Source organism: Zalophus californianus, chromosome 7, assembly GCF_009762305.2.
Source record: "Zalophus californianus isolate mZalCal1 chromosome 7, mZalCal1.pri.v2, whole genome shotgun sequence".
Classification (NCBI taxonomy): domain Eukaryota; kingdom Metazoa; phylum Chordata; class Mammalia; order Carnivora; family Otariidae; genus Zalophus; species Zalophus californianus.
In genome coordinates this window covers 50037322-50058833 of record NC_045601.1, presented here as the reverse complement: position 1 = coordinate 50058833, position 21512 = coordinate 50037322, and the positions used below count along the sequence as shown (strand labels likewise).

General features: G+C 45.4%; 1 protein-coding gene across 6 annotated transcripts in view; it reads right to left on the bottom strand.

Annotated features, from left to right (window-relative positions):
* The window catches only part of TRAF3IP2 (TRAF3 interacting protein 2), a 72939-nt gene extending 51664 nt beyond the window's left edge, over positions 1-21275 (bottom strand). For 4 of the 6 annotated variants that reach the window (XM_035728370.1, XM_027601339.2, XM_027601341.2 and 1 more), the window contains exons 1-2: positions 21069-21275; positions 7201-8037 (exon numbers count right to left, since the gene is read on the bottom strand). In XM_035728370.1, the coding sequence (XP_035584263.1) occupies positions 7201-8029 (829 nt within the window). In that variant the 5' untranslated portion in view covers positions 8030-8037; positions 21069-21275. Of the gene's footprint in view, positions 1-7200; positions 8038-17026; positions 17116-21068 lie in introns of those variants that run through there. The other 2 variants (XM_035728371.1, XM_027601343.2) reach the window with 2 other exon arrangements.
* Positions 21276-21512: the final 237 nt, after the last annotated feature.

Below are 21512 nucleotides of genomic sequence, written 5' to 3'. Positions count from 1 at the left end.
TTGTCAACTTTTGGTCTGCCTTCCCTACTAGCATCGAAGGTCTGTGAACAGAGATTGCGTGCTCTCAAAGCCAACTTCCCACACCCAGAAAAAGAGAAGCCATGAGACCGGCTACTTATCTGCAGTCCACTTTGGTCTTTTTTCTCCAGTGTCTCCCTCCACAAGTAGAAAGGAGAAAGACAAGGTAAAAGAGGAGAAACTTTGCCAGTGGCCTCGAAAGTTTTTAATGTTTGCAACCATTTTTGCTTCCCATATCCATTAATAAGTGGCTAATAAAGGTTTTATTTGCTTTAAAAGGACCACCAGGCTCTAATCATAGGGTTTGTTTCTTTTCCAGAGAGCGGATGTTAGTGCTCTTAATCAAAAGCCTTTGAATCAAGGTCATGTGATTTCTAACAGATTATTTCCCGCACAACATGTTTTTGTCTCATAGCAACAAATCGTGTCATTAAAATCAGTAAGGCATGTGGGCTAAGGTTTGATTAGCTGTAACTTTCATTTCTGAAATGGCCACCTGCGGTAAAAACCTACACCGGTTTCCACAAGCAGATGAAAATGATCCACCTTACCAATTTTTAAGAATTGACAATAGAGTCCTCTATGCTGGGCTTTGATTGGTTAAAACAAAGAAATATTGAACACCAGAGGGTCAATCAAAAACAAGCTTTCCCTTTCTTGAGTGAAATTTTGTTGTGTGGAGAATTGGCTAAATGCAAACGTTTATCAGGTAAACGAGGATCTTTTCATTGCTCACGTTTTAATCCTTCCGTTCCACGATTTTGACCAAACCTTGCTCGTCTAGTTGGGTACTCTCTATAGAATCGTGGCTTTCATTTATTGAACACTCACGACATGCCAGATACTGTACTAAGTTTCTTATTTGGGATTATAGAGTTCAATTTTCTGTTTTCCTAAAGAAGTTTAACTTAGAATAAAATCCAATTCCCTACCCTGGTCCTTTCGGCCTTCACCTTCTGGCGTCGCTCACCTTGCTCCAGGCCCCCTGGCTTGCTTTTGGTGCCTTCACTACACCGAGCTCCTTGCTTCCTTCAGTTTCTCATCCTTCAGATTTCAGCTCAGCTGTGTCCTTTTAAAGAGGTCTCCTCTTGCCATCCTACTAATGTCTAACACCCAGTTTCTTCCTGCATAGCACTTAAACCTTGTTGTTTTGTTCGCTGGTTTCTGTCTGGCTCTCTAGGAGACTGAACTCCACGGAGACAGGACCACAAGTGTTTTATCACCGTACACCCAGTGCCTAGCATAGGACCGGGGAAATATTTGTTGGACAAATTGATAAATGCATGGACAAGTTCTGTGGCCAAGTCCCACTGACCTCCCCCCCCACTTCCACAAGACCATTAAAGATGGCCTTTCCAAGGCTTGCTATCGCAAAGGCCGTACTCATGATTGGGGATTACTCCTTTCCCCAGGAGGCAGGGAACAGAACTTCTTCTTATTCATTCAACAAATATTTGTTGAACCTCTGTTGCTAGCCATGCAGTGAACATAGATAAATAGGATACAGTTTCTTTGAGTAGCTCAAAATAGATAAAGAGAAAATCTGTGTGTCTGTGGGTGTCTGTTTTGAAACACAAACCCGTTAGTATGTGAGAAGGGGAGGCGTGCAAGTCGGCAGTCACCTCCTTGGTAGACTTAAGAATTTCTGCCCCAAAATATCTCCCCCACCGGCTTGTCCTCAGTGCCTAAAATTCCATCAAGAGAATTTATTCTGCAGGAGCCTGGAGGATAGAAGGTGGTGGATGATGGAACAGACAAGTGATTTGTGAGCACGGTAACGCCGCAATTCTGAGGCAGGGTTAATCACAGAACAAAAATACAAATCTTGCACACTTGTAAATGGGTGCCCAGAACTGTATGTTATTTATCAATCTTATGATCCTCTTGGCCTGGGTACACACGGTCTTCATGTTACTAGCCTTTTACCACTTGGAATTTGTAAAACAAATCCTAAACAAAGTTTTCCACTTATCAGTCAAAACATTCAACGTTTTTCTTCCTTATTAAGCATGGTATTACAAAAGTATGAGAGAGAAAATAAAATCTGATTTTCAAGTTGTCAAAAAGCATGATGATATAATGCAATCAGTTTGGCCAGGAAACAAAATGGCCAACATAAACTGTTACCGGAACACCCACAGCTGTAAGCAGCTGTGGTTCCTGAAAAGGCAGCTCCTTTCTTTATCATTTCTTCCATCTGGGTTATTTTTTCCTTACTTTTAATTATACATGCACTCCAGCATACAAATAATGACTTTTTCGGGTTTCTATGAGTAATAGTAGGCATATGCCCACAGTTTTATTTTATTCGGTCTTCTTGGTAGAGAAAGCGAACATTTTAATAGTAAAATAAAGGCTGTTTGGATTTCATACATTCTTTTTTTTCCAAGTGATTTGCATCATGGGTTTTATTTGATTGCACAGCCATGATCTCCATTCTGGCGACCTTCAGTGGAAGGATTCTGAGATAGTAAGAGGCCAGCTTCGCTGAGGGACTGGTTGGGGGTAGGGGAGAAAACAGGAGCTTATTCGACTTCTACTTACTCTCTACTCATTTTCACCTGCTTTGAACTTTTTTTTTTTACATAAAAGCGGTGACAAGTAACTTATTCCTCCTTTAACTTGCAAAGACGAAGGTATGCCATTTGCATGGCGATCATTATTTATTTATATTTTCATTAACGGATGAGGAAGTAATGCTCTTGTAAAGCCACGTATAGAACCATGTAGCCATGGTTTCCAAGCACACGAGCATCCCTTAGGTGAACAGCTCTTTTGAAGTGGTTTTGCTGGCAATTAAGTGCAGTTATGGTCCTGACATGAAACTAAGCATTTGTATACCTGCTTTGAATGCTTAAAATCTGCGCCGCCAGCCAGGGATCTGGAAGGGGAGGGGCGCTCTACAGGACCGGGCTGCAGGACCCTTGGAAGTAATCACAATAATAACTAAGAACTGCCAGTTGGGGAGGGCTTCCATTCCCAGCACCTTCAGTATATTATCTCATTTAATCTTCAGAGTGACCTTCTCGGGAGCCCCTGGGGCCAGAGGCCTCATAAAGCTTCCCGGCTTGCAGTGCCCTGAGGAAAGACTTCAGCCCTGGGCTTCCCAGACAAAGCCAGCCCAACCCTGACCCTCCCCCTCCCCGCAATTAGATGCTTTCGGGAGCCAGGGCCAGGGCAAAGAGTGCCAGGCACCGGGAATGAGGCTGCCCTATGCTCCCATTTCCCCGTATTCTTCTTTCTTCAGCGTTTACTTATTTTTAATTATAAAAATAATACCTGTTTGCTGTAACAAATTTAAGTATATAAAGCTAGAAGGAAAAGTCCCTCTGTCTCTTCTGAATTCCCTGCCCCCCCACCCCCCACGCCGTGATCACTGGCAACAGTTAGGACAATCCTTCCAGACTTTTCAATGTCTGGGTTTTAAACACATACAGCTTTTAAAAATAACACATATGGAATCAGCACTGCATCTTGCTTATCCACCTAATCTTTTTTATGTCAAAATGTGTATTTTGTTCTATGTAACAGTGGCCCCATAGTCCACTGTATAAATAAACCACAGCTTATCTGTCCCCTTACTGAGTGGCATCTGAATTGTTTTCCTTTTTACTCCACTACAACGATGCTTTCCTAAACATCCTTGTTCATGTGTTTTTATAGGCTTGTTTAGTGTTTCTATAGGATAGATCCTACAAGTGCGACTGCTGGGCCAAGGAAGCACATTTAAAATCTTGATAAATAGTGGGACTGCCTTCCAGAAGATTGTACAAGTTGCCACTCCTGCCAAGAGCAGGCGGGAGTGTTCATTTCCCCATAACCCCATAACAATGGGTGTCAGCTGAGGATTTTTTCCTTTTTGCACACCTAATTAGGAAAAGGGTAGCTCAAAATTTTTTGCTATATATACACACACACACATGTTTCTTAAATTTAGTAACGTTAAGCTTGGCTTCATATGCTTACTGTTTGTATGTCTTCTGTGAATTAGCCCCTTCTCCTGTCCAAATTCTCTCCTCTGCCTTTCGTCACCTCTCCTCCCTCCCACGACCCCCAGCGGCCTTCTCCTCCCGGCTTCAGTGGAGGGAAATAGTGTACTGAGGGAAGGCAAGACGGCTGATGAGAGAAATCTCGTCAGCTGGTATTAGAGACTAAAAGAGTCCCCAGTCAGGGGTGTTTGCATTTTAAAAGAGTCTGCCCAGAGGGGGCAATGCGCACTCCCCTCCAAAGCCTGGACTGCTTGTGGTGTCATTTCAGGCTTCAACACAAAAAAATATTTGCAGGCGGGAAGATCTTTCTGGGACCCTCAAATCATATTGAGTTGATGCTTTCTTCGTCTATCACAACGAGGCTTTCTCCCGTTAGCAGATACAGGCAACTGCCTGGGACTTAGGATCACAAAGCCCTTACTAAGTATTCACACTTGTACAGATTAATCTAAAGAATTCATCAGCAATGCAGATAGAAACTTACATACAGGATGCTTATCCTCGCATTGCTTACTGCATCAGAAACCGGAAACTCTTTCCATTGTCCAATAACAGAGAACAGCTTAAAAGCAATTTGGTAGATCCATCCGATTAAATACTATACAGCGTTTTTAAATGATGCCGGAAGAAGTGCACTGAATATCACTGGGAATTATTTTAACTTTACATAAATATATATATATATATATATATATATATAAGTCAAAACCCCAATAAGGAATGATAAATAGGAGATGGAAATATGAATGGGACTTTTAGGCATATTTCAATTTTGCGAGGAAACATACATTGCCATTATGATCAGAAAAATTATCTCTAAACGCAGATAGTAGAATGTTAAAAAAATAGTTGACGGTATTATCCTCACAGAATTATTCCCTTTTAACCTGGAAATCATTGAGAAATAAATGCAGCCCTGAGGCTGCCAAGGTTCACTCCTCAGTGATTCATACTTAAGGAACTCTGCCGCCACACCCATCCTATTACTGGGCACTTTGAGCAGGCAGCGGTGTCCACAACCCCAATCCGTGACTTCCCAACCTCCAAAACTCAAGGTCCCAGGTTTAGGCCTCCGAGGCTCTCTCTCCCCAAGCCTTGCTGCTTCCACCGCTCCTGGCCTCACTCTTAACCTCACAATCGTTCCTACATTTTTCTTCCAAACATCTTCTAAGTTCCTCCATGACTTAGCTCAAGTGTCCTTCTGGAAACCTGCCCAGATCAATGCCTCCTTCAGGCTCTGTTCCCTTGGGCTCTGCCTGTCAGAACACCTAATGTCAGTATGGCATCTACTCGTGGACTTGTCTACCTCTCCCCCCAGAACGTAAGCTTTGTATATTGGGACAAAAATTCCTCTCCCTCTTTTTTAAAAAATTAGGAATTAAACTGTTGCTCCAGTCACTTTAGGAAGCTTTAAACGAGGTGTACATGTACAAATACATAAATTATGATCGGTTACAACATTTTTGGTTATTTCTAGAATTTATTTTAAAGCTAGGCATCAGGCCTTTGGTCAGATGCTTTGGTCTGACCATTTGAACTGCTTTTTGTACAGCATTTATTTGCTAAGAAAAATATCATATCTCAAAGCCCTGTTATTTCCCAACAGCCTCAGCTGAGACTGAACATCAAGAATTGTAAAGGACCGGTGGCACCTGGGTGGCTCAGTCGTTAAGCGTCTGCCTTCGGCTCAGGTCATGACCCCAGGGTCCTGGGATTGGCCCGGCATCGGGCTCCCTGCTCTGCAGGAAGCCTGCTTCTTCCTCTCCCACTCCCCCTGTTCGTGTTCTCTCTCTCGCTGTGTCTCTCTCTCTGTCAAATAAATAAACAAAATCTTAAAAAAAAGAAAAGAATTGTAAAGGACTTTTATCTCAATCTAAGACTTTATCACTTTCAGAAATGCTTACTGCACTGATACACATTATTCACCTAGCCACTGATTCAGAAATAATTTATTGAGAGTCTAGTATATGCTGGTCACTGTGCTAAATGCTGGAGAGTTATGGATTAAAAATATACCTTTGCTGGGATACCTGGGTGGCTCAGTCAGTTAAGCACCTGACTCTTGAATTTGGCTTAGGTCATGATCTCATGAGTCATGAGATCGAGCCCCACCTCGGGCTCTGTACTGGGTGTGGATCCTGCTTAAGATTCTCTCTCTCCCTCTCCCTCCACCCCCCCCCCAACTTCATGCACACATGCTCTCTCAAATAAATAAATAAAATTAATTATTAAAAAAATGATATACCTTTGCTGATGTGGCGAGAGAGGTAGACAAATCCATGAGTAGATGCCGTACTGATACTAGGTGTTCTGACTGGCAGAGCACAAGGAAACTGAGAGCCTGAAGGAAGGATAGATCTGAGGAACTTTCCAGAGGGACCCTTGAGCTAAGTCTTACAAGGTGTATATGGTGGTGGTTGTCTAAGTCTGCAAACACTACGATTCATTGACTTGTGCACCTAAATGGTAAAAGGCGAACCTTAACGTATGTAAATTAGATCGCAATAAAGCTGTTAACAAAAGAGGTACAGAGCTGGGTTAAAACGTTCAAGGAGGGGAACAACATCCCGGAGAGTGAAGAGCAAGGGCAAGCACTTGCAAGTGTGAAGCAGTTAGCCAGGTTCGGGGGACTGCAGTCCTCGAGGGTGGCCAGAGCGTACAGTAGAGGCGGCGGCTCAAGTCCCCAAAGGAGTTTAAGCAACAGCATCACAAGAGCAACTCAGTCTTCGGGGAATGGTCTGATTCCAGAGTTTTCAAGACCGTTCCGGGATTTTAGACTGAAGGCCCCCTTTCTTTGCCAAATCTACGATGGGCAAGAAGCATGCAGAGAAGGAAGAACCTAGATGCCCAAGAATTAAGTCAACAAAAGTATACTCTAGAAATCATTTGGGTCATATCCCTGTCTGTAGGCAGGTTTCAGTTAAACTAACTGAGACAGAGCAATCTGTTTTCTCCTTAAAGCTTTATAGAGAAGTAGGTTCCAAGTGGAACCGGCTTGGGCTAAGATGCAGCATTCTTCTAGAGCTCCTGGCAAATCCAACCACACACGGAGAGCCCCTATACTGGGAAGCAGAATGCCCTCCCTGCATTCTGACCAGTCTGTGCTGGTCTGGTGAAGCGAGGCACGGACACGAGGCCCTTGTGTACTTAGTTACCCAGCCCAGAATGTCCAGAGGAGGTAAAGTTCACTTACATGGCACCTGGTGATAGGGGCCTCCAGCACAATGGTAATGACAGTTCCACTGAGCATGTGGGGGAGGGTTGGGAGGCAGCATCTGTGCACACGCTGGGTACCTCTGAGGTTCAAACTGAGGGAACTCCCTGGACCTGAGTGGTCTGGGGAGGTCCTGGGGGTAACACACAGAGGTGAGGGGCAGGGGCCTTTCCAGTTGCCTGATGCCCAGGACATCCTGGGGCTGGGAATCATACCCCGTGTCTACAGTAGGCAGATCTGGAGCTGCTCGGTTCCTGTGGGGCCGGGGCTGTTGCACCGTCTCTTGGCTACTGCCCGAGGAGTCTGCTGAGGCATTAGGTAAACTTTGGTCTGATTTGTTTGAGTCATGGCCAGTGTCAGGAGAAGCTGCTGAAAGCTGAGATCCTAGCCATTGATTCCGTTTTTCCATAAATGAAAACTGATGCTCCGGAGGGAGGCCTCCAACCACAGACTCAGGCTCATGCTTGCTGGCTGCGGAGGATCCCAAGGGAAAATCTTTGCCCGGGTCTGGGTGTCTCCTCCAGAAGCTGTCTTCGCTCTCCTCCAGGATTTTAGTGCGCAGGCAGGTGACCTGCTGGGACACAGGCCGTAGGTGATTCGAAAGTTTCAGGGGTGGCTGAGCCTGAGAAAATTCTCCTGAGGAACAGTGAGGGGTTCTGGGCACAGACAAGCTGTTGGGAGCCATGTTCCTTAGATTTGGAGCAGGTGGTTCTGATCCCTCTTCCAGGGAATAGTCTGGGCTTGGTTTCAGTAACTGACTTGGGTATGGTTCTGATTCATCAACCTCCACAGGAATGCTTCGGTTCATTCTAGTTTCTGGAACAAGAGAAAACATGCCACAGATCATTTTTTGGAGTCCCTGCTTTATGACCTTAAGGGACCTCATTCAAGATATGGATTCAATTAGCAGCAGTGTGACACCAACGTGCTTCAAAGCCCCAGTCACATAAAGTGCTCACTTATTCTCCAGCAAAAGCTCTAATGCTTATTAAGATATTTTTATACGGAAGGTGACTCAAAGGATGTGACTGGACAGGGTTGTGATAGATGGCGCAACAGAAGGGCAGATGAAAATCAACAGCTAAGTATTGAGGAAAGAGAAATTATCGTGTGGGCTACTTTGTGTGTGCATGTAGACGTGTAAGACGTGTGTGCAGGATGCACCAGACTTTGGCATGTTGGTTGCCTTTGAGGATGGAGTTAATCAGGGAGAGTTTTCACCTTTTAAACTTTAAAAACTTTGCTGTGTGGCTATTGCCTAATCAAACACACACACACACACACACACACACACACGAAAGATTTTTAAAAAAACAAAAAGAAGAGTGAGTTTTTAAAAAGCACTGAAAAAAGGTCATAGTGACATTTTCCACTTAACAGCTATAGATTGTTTGCAGGACTTAATTCCCTTTGGTCCTATGCGCACAATTAAGGTAGCCCTGACCATCTGGTTTGTGATGAACTAGCAAGGCTGGCTAACCTCACCTTTAGCCCACAGTCCAGGTAATATTAGTTTTACCTATAAAAATAGAACTCTTGATCAACATGACAACAGAGAGAAAATTAGCCCCCCCTTATCATGAGTCTGGTTGAGATGATGCCCTAGGATACCCAAGCTCCAGGGGAAGGCAGGAGACAGGCAGGGAAAAAAGAGCAGAAGAGTGACTGAAGGCCTACAGAAGGCTCCAGAGCAGGTGGACGGGGAGGGAGACAGCGAACAAAACATCCCAGAGGTTTGTTCTATGCAGGCCTTGGACATAATATCAGATAATACGGGTGGTGCTGCTGGTGGGGGATTTTTAAATGCGTATTCTGGGTCCATGTAGAATTTCAACCACAAACCTTTACTCAGGGCTTGCTGTGCCTAAAATCATGATGTACATCAATTATTGCTCTAAGACAAGTTTTGAAAAATATGAGCTCACCTTCTCTTGAGCCCTGGACCCAACCCAATGGCAACTGCACAGCATGCATTTTAAGATGCTCCCCTCTGAGCAGAGGTGGGACCAGCAACTTCCTACCAAATTTATCTTTTCAGCCTATAGACAGATACCTCCAACTGCCCTTCCCCACTCTCTGTCAGGTGACAGAGTTAGCCACACTAACACTTCTCTTCCCCTCGCTTGGTGACAAACTTACCCATCTGCTGCAAACAACCTTTGTACTGTTTTCTGGCACAAAAGAAAACTCTTTTAGTTTCTAATTCCCGGTTGGCCCTCCCTCCCTGCCTCAGGCTCCCTCTTCTCCTGGCTGCCTCCCTTTTAAGCAGATGTCCAGGTGGTGGGTGCCCTGGACTCTGCAAAAAAGAGACCTCATCACCTACATTGATCAGACCTTGTAAAAATGAACAGGAACCTACCGCAAACACAAATATTTCAGCAAATAGCTGAAATAATAAATAATTATTTTTGAATGCTTACCATTGTTTTCCTCTCTTGCCTACAATTTGTCCATAGCTATGAAATTGGATATGCCATACAATGTGCTCTTCAGCTGGTCAGGAAACAAAAGTATTTTCTGAAGGGCTGGCCAAGTGTTGTGGATTCTCCTGTGAGCATCTGTGGGCCCACAGCTGAATGGGAGGGCAAAGAGATGCCCCAAGGGAGTCAACTCACAAAAGGACTGCATTCTGTTGACTCTTTCTTGTTCCGTGATGCATGTTCGTTGCCCACACTTCAGGTGCCACTGTTGACATTTTCCCTGGGTTTTTTTTTTTTTTTTTAAGATTTTACTTATTTATTTGAGAGAGAGAGAGAATGAGAGAGAGAAAGCACGAGAGGGAAGAGGGTCAGGGAGAGGAGAAGCTCCCCGCCGAGCAGGGAGCCTGATGCAGGACTCGATCCCGGGACTCCAGGATCACGACCCGAGCCGAAGGCAGTCGCTTAACCAACTGAGCCACCCAGGCGCCCCTTCCCTGGGGTTTTTAAATACCTTACAAGTATTTCCCTAAAAAGGTGCAAATTCTCTTCTAGCCAAGGAGCCTCCAGGGGCTGGGTGGAAGCTAATGACAAAGCTGACTAGTGGGGTCATCTCACATAACTGAACACCCAAGGTCGATCTTGCGGCGGGAATTCTACAGTTACAACTGGACTAAAAAGGAACAAATGGCCCTGGATGGTCGTAAGGATGACGAGGTAAGGAACAGCCTCTACGGAAAGCTGTGGGATTGGTAATCTGTAAAAGACAAAACAGACCCTGATGTTTTATACGTGTCACCATCAAGTAGTCAAACAGCAAATAACTACTGAACGCCACTATGTGTCCAACTCAGTGCTGTGTATCCTCCTTCTGAGGCATGAACTGAATTAAAACTTTTTTTTATAATAGGTAATACCTATAAGTGATGTAAAATTCAAGAGTACAAAAGGGCATACAGGGAATTGGTAATCAAAACTATTCCTAAAGACTTAAAAAGCACCATTCCTACTTTCATGCTACTTGTGATCCAGATCAAGAGAGAAAACTAATGTAGGAAATCAAAGGCCCTACCTCAGGGCCTTTGCACTTGCCGTTCCTTCTTCTTTGAACACTCTTCCCCCACATATCTGCATGGCCTGCTTCCTTTCTCCTTCAGGTCTTTACTCAGCTGCCACTTTCTCAGTGACGTCGCCCTGGTCGCCCTCTCTAAAATGGTTACATGCCCTTCTCACTCCCTGTCTCTCTTCCCTGCCTCACCACCCTCTCCAGCAATTATCACCATCTTACATACTACAAAATGTATACTATAAATACAAATATCTAATACATGCCTTATTTGTTTATTGTTTCTCCCCTCCCCTAAAATTTAAACTTCATGAGGGTATGATTTTTGACTGTTGGTCTCATGGCTATATTCTCACCACCTAGAGCTGGCACATAAATATTTGTTGAATGAATAAATGATTGATGCCTGTTTTGGACAGGGTACAGATCTGTGTAGCTGGAAGGATCACTGACAGTGAGAATGTCAGGCTCCATGGTGGGTGGCAAGGAGCATTTGTGGGCCAAGTACTCAGAGTTCTTAAGATTATATGGAGGGGCGCCTGGGTGGCTCAGCCAGTTAAACACCCGACTCTTGACTTCAGCTCAGGTCATGAGATCGAGCTCCATGTAGGCATGGAGCCTGCTTAGGATTCCCTCTTTCCCTTTCCCTCTATACATTGCTGAACCTCTCTCTTAACAAAAAATTAGGAGTGCCTGAGTGGCTCAGTCAGGTAAGCATCTGCCTTCAGCTCAGGTCATGATCCCAGGGTCCTGGGATGGAGCCTCATGTTGTTGGACTCCTTGCCCAGTGCGGAATCTGCTTCTCCCTCTGCCTCTGCCCCACCCCCTGCTGGTGCTCGCTTCTCTCTCTCTCTCTCTCTCTCAGATAAATAAGTAAAATCTGGGGCACCTGGGTGACTCAGTTGTTAAGCGTCTGCCTTTGGCTCAGGTCATGATCCCAGGGTCCTGGGATCGAGCCCCACATCGGGCTCCCTGCTCAGTGGGAAGCCTGCTTCTCCCTCTCCCACTCCCCCTGCTTGTGTTCCCTCTCTTGCTGTGTGTCTCTCTGTCAAATAAATAAATAAAATCTTTAAAAAAATTAAAAAAAAAGTAAAATCTTTAAAAAAAATTATACCACCTGGAGACCTTTCCCCCTTCCTTCCTTGCTTCTTCTTCTTCTTTTTTTTAAAGATTTTATTTATTTGACACAGAGAGAGAGAGCACAAGTAGGCAGAGTGGCAGGCAGAGGGAGAGGGAATCATGACCGAGCCGAAGGCAGTCACTTAACCAACTGAGCCACCCAGGCGCCACGCTTCCTTGCTTCTTCTCAAATATTTATTAAATGCTCGCTGAGTGTCAGGCCCCAAGGTGAGTCTGGACTATGCCTCAGAGGTCCCACCCATCGGCAGAGTTGACCACCACCCTCACTTGCAGAATAAAGGTGATTCTACCACCCACTGTGACAGGAACATCTGCTATTCTGTTCCAGACAGGGAGCTGGTGTGTTCATGCATCCTGAGGGCTTCGCCCAAAACAGTAGAGGGTAGGCATGTTTACAGCTACCGTGTGGGCCCCTCCCAGCTCTAGACCCCTACCAGAACTAGCAGAACAAATCCTGCCATCCCCCCATGTGTCACAGAGAACAAGGACACACAAATGGTACATCAGAGGGCCATGGGTAGATAAGTGGGTTATTGGAAATGGCACTTTTATTTTTGGTCTTTAATGCCAACATTGTAAAAATACTACAGATTTTTAAAAAAATCACTCAATATCTCACCACTCCTAATATTTCCATTTTCCCTGTTTTATGCAGGGCTTCTCCACACAATGCCCACATGGTTATAATGCTGGCATGGCCTGTGCTCTAGTCCCTAACAGGGGGTGGCACCTGGATGGAAGCGGAAAAACCGTTTCCTATCATTGCCCTAGAGGAGAAGGCTTCAGGGGGCCAGAAGGGCTGTGAGCCCCAGGACCCTGTGACCCCAGGATCCTGAGCCCCTGGCAGCATCACGGACAGTCTGTGGCTCCCCAGCATCCTGTCCAGCTCAGGAAGCCTGGGGTCAGCTGGGGCCTGTCAGTCCTGGAGGGCAATGGTCCTGTCTACCTCACCTTGGGGCAAATTCCTGGAAGAAGGGAGAGGCTAGAGGCTGAGGGAACTCAATTCAAGGGAATCTCTGGCTCAGAATCTCTTTTTGGGGCTCACGATATAGGTGCTCAGGCCTCCCACCTGGAGATTCTGAGGTGAGGTCAGGGCTCCTGTGTATTCTTGTTTAAGTCCCACAGGTAAACAGCTTCTCTCGTTCTTTACCAAGCGAATGTAATCTGCGCAATTTGGCAGGAACTGTCAGAATTGTTAAAGCTCATGCCCTTTGACCTGTTCATTTCACTTCTAAGAATCTCCTCTGCAGGGATATGTGTGTACTGTGTGAAATGAAGAGGCTCTGAAGATGGCCAGTGCAGCCTTGTTTGTAATGGGAAAGATAAGAAACAACCCACATGTCCAGAAAGGTTCTGATTTTTAAAACTGTAGTCCAGCCAAACGAGGACTTCTCTGTGTCTTTTTAAAAATGACTGAGGAAGTGCTTTGTGAACTGCGGAGGAACTATCTTCAAGATTATCTGTGAAGTCAGAAAAAGTAAGGAGCAGACAGCATGCAGAGTATGCTACCCTTTGTACAGACTAAGACTGTGTATGTACATGCCGTCTCGTCAGAAATTTGCAACAGTGGTCGCCTCTGGAAAGGGAACCAGATGGCTGAGAGGCAGGAGGGCGACTTGCTTTTTGGAGCATTTTATACCTTCTATATCTACTTAAAAGCTAAAAAAAAAGAAAGAAAAGGAAAGAAAGGAAGGAAGGAAAGAAAGAAAGAAAGAGAAGGAAGGAAGGAAAGAAAGAAGAAAGAAAGAAAGAAAGAAAGAAGAAAAAGAAAGAAAGAAAGAAAGAAGAAAAAGAAAGAGAAAGAAAGAAAGAAAGAAAGAAAGAAAGAAGAAAGAAAGAAAGAAAGAAAGAAAGAAAGAAAGAAAGAAAGAAAGAAAGAAAGAAAGAAAGAAAGAAAGGAGGAATAGCTCCAGAGTGCTTCTGATGTTCACGAAGATTAAGAACCAATGCAAAGGAAGGAGGCATTCCTGAAACCACTCCAGGGAAAGAACACGTCCCTTAAAATACAAAAGAGCATTCAGCAGAGGGTGAGAACATTTGCCTGGGGGTGGGAATGGGTTGGCACAAGCCGGGAACAGAGGGCTGGAACAGAGGGCTAGTGCAGAGCTCATACGACTAGGCTGAAGCAGTTGTGCGTGCTTGGGAGCCTGGCTCTTACTCACCCCGAGTTGACCCAAGAGACACTAACTTTCCTTCTCTTGAATCGCATTGCCCTTTGGACCGTGAGCTGTGGTTCTAGCTCTTGGATTCTGACCACACCTTGCTTCAAGTCTGTCAGTGTTTCTCTGTCCAAGTCTCTTGTTTTGGGCTGCCTTGCTGTCTCCTTCTAGCCTGAAACCTTTCTCTGAACATAGCCGCTCTACCTTGAGGAGCCCGATTGTGAAGCTCAGATCTCATCCAGATGGCGGCAGTTCTGACGTCCTATGGGACAATGCTCCCGGGGGCCATTCACAGAATTCCCCATCCCCTCTCCCCTCTTGCTGCACACAGCTCTCAGTCAATCCCCCTGAGCCGCCTCCAACTCTTTGCTCATATCTGTTCCCAGCAACCTTTTTCTCCTCCAGCACATCCTGCCTTGAATTATTTCTAGAAACAGAGCCTATGAAGCCTTCACAACACTGTTTTTCTGATCTCATAGTTCCTCAGAAAGCTTCTTTTCCTTCCATCATTCCCACCTCCCTTTCTGCATGTCCATTACACCCCACCCTGTGTGGCAACAAGTCTCTGTCAGGGCATACATGAAGAGATCTAATGTCCACATGCACAGTTAGCTGAGGCTCTGCTTTCCAGCTGGGCTTACCCAAATCAACACATAGTTTGAGGATGTCAGAAAATATGCAGAATTTAAATGCACAGGTTCTAGATTCAAAATCCCTACATTTTAATTTTTTCTCTGCCAGCTACATGATTCAATGTGTGACCTTGAGAAAATTACTTTACTTCTCTGGGCCTCATTTTTCTGATATGCAAAATGGGGGAAATAACGTTTGCTTTACAGGTATATTGTGGGGATAAAGGAAGATATAAATAAAATGCTGACTGTAGGGGCGCCTGGGTGGCTCAGTCAGTTGAGTGTCCTACTCTTGGTTTTGGCTCCAGTCATGATCGCAGAGTTGTGAGATCGAGCCCCGCAATGGGCTCTGCGCTCCGAGGGGACTCTGCTTGAGAGTCTCTCCCTCTGCCCCTCCCCCGCTCATGCTTGCTCTCTCAAATAAATAAATCTTAAAAAAAAAAATGCTGACTCTAGGGGCCTGGCCCATATCAAGCTCTCAAAAACCCAAAACCCATCTTGTTATTATTTTTTTAAAAGATTTTATTTATTTATTTGAGAGAGAGAGAGCATGAGTGGAGGGGAGGCACAGAGGAAGAGAGAGAAGCGAACTCAAAGCCGAGCAGGGAGCCCAACACGGGCTCAATCCCAGGACTCTGAGATCATGATCTGAGCCAAAGGCAGACACTTAACTGACTGAGCCACCCAAGCGCCCCATCATCTTGTTATTATTTTTACAAGTGACTTGGCTTTAGAACTTTCTTCTATGCTACGCTCACTGGTTTTATACCTGAATGTTAATGCTATTATGTGAACCTAATGAATGGAGACTATATCTTTTTAACCAATGTGTGTAGTTTCTGGCACATTCAATACACATTGTCTCTTGTGTTAAAACAAGCTGGGCCACAGACTGGGTATGTGCTATCACTTTCCCATTCCTATTTCACAGAGGCTTAGATACATTAAGTAGCTTTTCCAAAGTCACAGCCGAATCTAGCCTATAGATCTAACTCTTTCCATTAAACCACACAGATCAGAGGCTTGGCAAACTTTTTCTGTAAAGGTCCAAATAGTAAATAGTTCATGCTTTATGGACCACATATGGTCTGTCTCATAGTGTGCTTTTTAAGATGTTTTTAAACAACACTTAAAAAATACAAGAACCATTCTTAGCAATATGCTGTAGTAAAAACAGACCATGGGTCACATTTGGCCCAAGGGTTATAGTTTACCAACAGCTGATATAGACTACACTGACAAATCAAAATATAAAGAAACCTTCCCCTTAGGGCACCTGGGTGGCTCAGTCGGTTAAGCGTCCAACTCGTGGCTCAGGTCATGATCTCAGGGTCATGAGATTGAGCCCCGCATCGGGCTCCGCGCTAGGCGTGGAGCCTGCTTAAGATTCTCTTCCTCTGCTCCCCCACGCCCCACCTGCATGCTCTCTATCTCTTAAAAAAGAAAGAAAGAAATCTTCCCCTTCATTAGTAGTAATTGTTAATGTTTATTGAATGTTTACTATGTGTCAAATATTTCTCCAAGTGCTTTACATATATTAACTTATTTCATCCTCACAGCTACCCTATTTGGTTAAGTACTATTGTCAATCTCATCTTACAGATGGGGAAACTGAGACACAGGGAGGTTTAGTAACTTTCCCAAGATCACATGCTCAGTAAGCAGCATAGACAGGATTCAAATCCAAGCAGTTCAGCACCAGAACCTGCGCACTTAACAATTTGTTTGTTGGTCGGGAGCCCTGACTTGTACAGCTATTGGAAGGGAGGAGGGAGGAAGGGGCCTGGAGGAGCTGAGTAACCCCTGGAAGCTTCTGGAATGAATATGTTTCGGAACCATTCACCTTGCAGCTAAAGAGGCGTGGATACAGGCCACCTGTGTTTTATAAAGGATTACCAGGCGGGAGACCTGTGGTGGCTTTCCTTCATGCCATTACAATAAAGGACATGGATGAGACTGCAGAGGCATCTTGATTTGAGAAAAGCACTTGATTGGATCTCATTAAATTTTAATCATAAGCTGAATTCAAAATAAATTGAAAACTGGTTGACAGAGCACAAACAAAGGGTGATGATAAATGGTGATGCATCTAGAGAGGGGCTATCTTCCAGGGGACGCCTCTGAGGCAAGGACGGATGGGATTTAATGAAGGTGTTATGTCCCTGGAAGGAGACAAATAGCATAGCAAGAAACAGAGGAAGGGCAGAAGTGAGCAGCCTAAGTAATTAATAAACCACATTACCAGCTCTTGAATAATCAAGGCTTGCTGTTCACCAATGGCTTGGATTTTTTTAAAAAGAATTCTTTGGGTCAACAACAGGGTGGAAGAGTCCTAGAGACACACAACATGAATATTTCAGGTGGACATAATAAATACATATATAAACTTACAGTTAGAAAGATCCTCAGATCCAGTTTGGATCAGATAGTTTCAATTACAGATTCTCAAGCTCTTCATTCCTCAGGGAGTAATTTAAAAAAAAAAAAATAAATTAAAAGTCTAAAAGTCACATATTAAAAAAATCTTTAGACTCATTAATGTTCTTTGTTTACTGCCCAAATGCATGCAAACTTTCACAATGTCAGTTTGCTCAGTGGAAGCTGGTTTTGAGTGTACTGTTTGGCTCCAGTTCAAATTCCAGTGAACAAATACTTCCAAGTTTACTTGCAGAATTTCCCAGACAGAGAAGTTCTTCCATTTGGTTTGCCAGAGGGTTGGAAGTAGTGGTGAGCCCGGGAGACAAGGGAGCATTTACTGGCCCTTATTCATCCCCTGCACAGTACAACTCACATCAGGCTGAAGGCAGCACAGCACAACTCACATCAGGCTGAAGGCAGCACAGCATGACCTGACCTAATTTGAAGTTCGCTCTGGAACTCCTCCGAGCCGCCAAGCAAGGAGACCACGGACTAACGGGAACGGACTGATTCTGCTCTGGAGTGAGCTGGGAATAAATATTTGGAGAATAACCTCAAACCAGCCCAGGTTTTTGTTCGTTTTGTTTCAGATAAGGTTTCTCTAAGCACGTATCTGTGATTCTTAATTTCAGTCCAAGCCCCGGAGTGAAGGAGAAGGGGCAGAAAGCAAAAATCAGGAGAGAAAGAAAAAGGGCTATTAAGTAAGAAAGGAGAATGGAAGAGGAGAGACAACAAGGAAAGTGGGGAAACCTTGAAGGACATCTTTAAAAATGTGCCCTTTATTGGTGTAGGACACAGATTTATTTAAATTGTGATTTTTATGTATTACTGGGTATGAGAAGGGGCCGCCGGAAGGGAAGGGAAACAATGAATACAGGTGAAAGGTAAGCGTGTTACAGGTCAGCTGCTAAGCCAGGAAGAGCCTAGGCAGCACAGAGGAGGAAGACAGATCAGAGACCGGAGGGAGGCCCAGTGACCCTGGGAGGGGAAGGAAAAACACTGGAACCCCCCAGAGCAGGAAAACAATGAGGCAGAAAAGGGCCAAGTTTCCCTCATCGCTGAGGGACCTGCCAAGACCCCAGTGGTCTTCAGGGTGGAAGGAAGGGGGACACACGGGCTGGGGGAGGCCCCGGCAGTTCCATCACCCCCAAATGGCTCCATTTTAGCTGACTCATCAGGGAACCAAGCCAAACGGGCACAGCTCTACGGTATCACCTGGTAGACGAAAAGACCCCCCCGCAACCTCAGCCACATTACAACTCGCAGCCCCCCCATGGTGTCTATCCACGCGCGTACGCACGCGCGTACGCACGCGCCCACACACGCACGCGCAGAGCGACGCTCGCCGCCAGGCCCTGAAGCGCACGTGGGCCAGCAGAGGCCTGCTGGTGATGGGATGCAAAGAATGTCGGGGGGAGAAGGGACAGCTGGGGTTTCGTGAACTAAAAATATCTTGGTGACAACGCACTGAGAAGAAACCGGAGAGGCCCAGGGGGAGAGCTTCTTGATTCCAATCCTCAAGATGCTTTCTCACGGAAGGATGGCAAGATTGTTTTGATAAGGAAATGTGATCAAACATTTGGGGTCATCTCATTGGATCTGAAAGGAATTTAAAGTTTAATGTGCTTCATCTGTGCCCCTTCCCCCCCGCCCCCCAAACAGTTGCCCGCAATTCTTACATGTTTTTAACGGGCTAATCTAAAATTGCCTGCCGTAGAAAAATGGTTGAATTCGGGGTATTTGAGCTGTCGATTCTGTGCCACGTAAAACAGATTTCATTTAGACAAATTGCCCACATAATCTGTCTTTCTGAAAGCCTGTTAAAGAATGCCTGCAAAGATGACTGCCTTCTCCTCCTGTTTTCAGAGCCATTTGAAAGTCACTAACTCTTTAGTCCTGGGAGAAGCAGGCTTAAACGTTTTCTGTCTTTGCACCGTCCAAAAGTGAGTATCCCCGAGTTAGGAGTCTTATCCCCGACCTGCTGGTTCATTGCCCTGACTTCACTCCTAGTCAGCCCACCCCACAGAGCGAGCAGAGCAGTCACGGCTCCATTTCGTGACCTCCATCATGAAATGACCTGGAGCTGCAACACCAGATGAAGAATGACTGTGGGTGGTCTTTCTGGGTAAAAGCTAGGCTGGCAGCCCGGAGCCTTGTTTCAGATAATGGTGCTTCGTTATTTGAAAATAGAATGGGTAACTCATCACAGTTGAAACATCTTGAAATTTCTGTCCTCACATCCGGGGGTGGGGGCGGGGGGAGGGGGAAGGAGGGGAGAGAAAGCCATCTAAGAATGTGACAATGACTATACCAGGGCCTTTCCACAGAAACAGTTTAGCAATACTTAAAGCCCTGAGTCAGCCCATCCCAGTCAGCCAGGGCCTGTTGGAGCTGTACTGGCAAAAAATAATTGCCCCAAAGAAATAATAATAACAATAATAATAATAATAAAGTAGTGGTTTGGAAAAGGTTAAGGATTCTGTGTCTGCCATCTAAAGTGTCCAATCACAGCCATCACCCTTACATGGTATCAGGATGTGCTGCCCGGCTTCCTTTCACTTCCCATTGAAGCGCCCCCTCCTCCCCTCACACAGTGATTGGTCTAGCCCAGGAGTGGTTTTCAGCTCCAGCCAAGTCAGTTAAGGCAACCTTCCAGAGCCAGGCTGGTCTGCCAGTTCTCTGTCTGGCCTGCCTTGACTTTGTGGGCAAGTTCACAGGACAGTTCTTCCTGGGGAACCCAAACGGGACATGAACTAATTCAAGAAACCCCCTGTTTTATGTAGCAAGAGCCAATAAGAACGCCTAAATTCCGGGCAGCCCTCACACAGAGCCACGTGGCCTCCCAGCCACCCCCACTCTTTGGCCTTGAAAGCTGCTTTTTACCTTGCTCCTTGAGAGCAGATGAGTGAAACAGAAATCAAAGCAGCTTATATGTAAAGAGCTTGAGCACCTATGAAGCGTTTGATACTATACGGGGTGCTAGGGGGTAGAAAAGGATTAAGAAACAAAATCTTTTTCCTCAAGGAACTGTCTAGTAGCAGGAGGTAAAATTAATATATTTGAATAGGCAGTAAACAAAACAAATCTTCCAAGACCACCCAGTACGGCTTACCCTCTGGGACTCCCATTATTTTGTTAGAAGGGAATTTAGACAAAATCATGTTAGTTCATCTCCCACACACACTTTATTGATGAAGAAATCCAGGCCGAGGGAAACCAAAGTGAATTGCCTAAGTCACAGAGCCAGCAAGGAGTGGAGTGAGGACTTGAAACCAAGTTTCTTGTCCTCTTTTTTATTATTTATTTGGTCTTTTTCCCCCCCATCCATTAAAAAAAAATTCCCCTATTCTAAGAGATCATCTTGAACTTAAAAGTCACATGCAGCTTGATTAGCTGCTGAGATCAAGTAATAGCGTTTCTCCCCCAGTTTTCATTGCCAGTAAATGTCCGGTCTGCTTGGGAGGGGCAGAGGAGTTGTAGGGGAGCCGCCAGGCACAGAGCGGAGCTGAACTTCCTGGCCCAAGAATGTGGGGTTGATCTTTTCCCTGCATGAGACAAGGATCGAGAAAACTGGGAGTTTTCCTTCCATCTTTGGGAAATTGACGTGTCCCGGGGCTGGAAGCCAATTACTTAATTTTTGCCATCCCGGGTTCCCTCCTTGGAGAAGTGGGGCTGGATTCTTCACCAAAACTTGTGGGGACACTATGTACTCAAACAAATGGTTCCCAGGCAGCTCCGAAAACAACACCCGTGTGCGCACTGTCCATTCCTCGAAGAGTTAATCTCACTCAGCTCGCCTGTCTGAAATGCTAAACCACCGGCACTTTCTGGCCGCCAGAAACTTTAAGTGTCATTTTCTCAGCCCAAGCGGGTGCACGAACAAATTAAAGGTGGGGGGTGGAAGGTGGGAGGAAAGGAAGGCAGAATGTTTCAGTAAAGGAGAAAACAGTGTTTGGGAAAACGGGTCAGCGGCTAAAAAGTAAGGCTAGGCAGGCGACAGCTCTGAACAACTTACCTTAGCACCACCAAGGACAGACAGACCGGCCGACAGGGTGGTCGTGCTCTCTCCTTCTCACACTGCACCTTGGGTGGCTCCCGCCTCCCTCCTCCCTCTCCAGGCCCAGGTAAGCCGTAGAACAGGCTCTGAAGCAGGAAGTGGAAGTTGTATGCAAATTTCTACGGAGGCTACGAAGCCTCCGCTGAAAAATCTCCCTGTGGGCAGTGAATCAACAGCCGAGAAGTCACTTTATTTCTTAAAACAGAAACCTCCTTCGTTCCGTAGAAAAGGCCACTGACTGGCCAATTAGGGTGCATTTTTTGTTTCCACCACCCAGCTAAGTAACTGTGGAGGAATGTCTACACTGCCCCAGATCTCGGGGCTACTGCAGTGCCCTAACCCTAGCTGGAGAAGGTGCCTGGGGAGGGGATTGAACTTGGGTGTTAAGATTGGTTATTCATT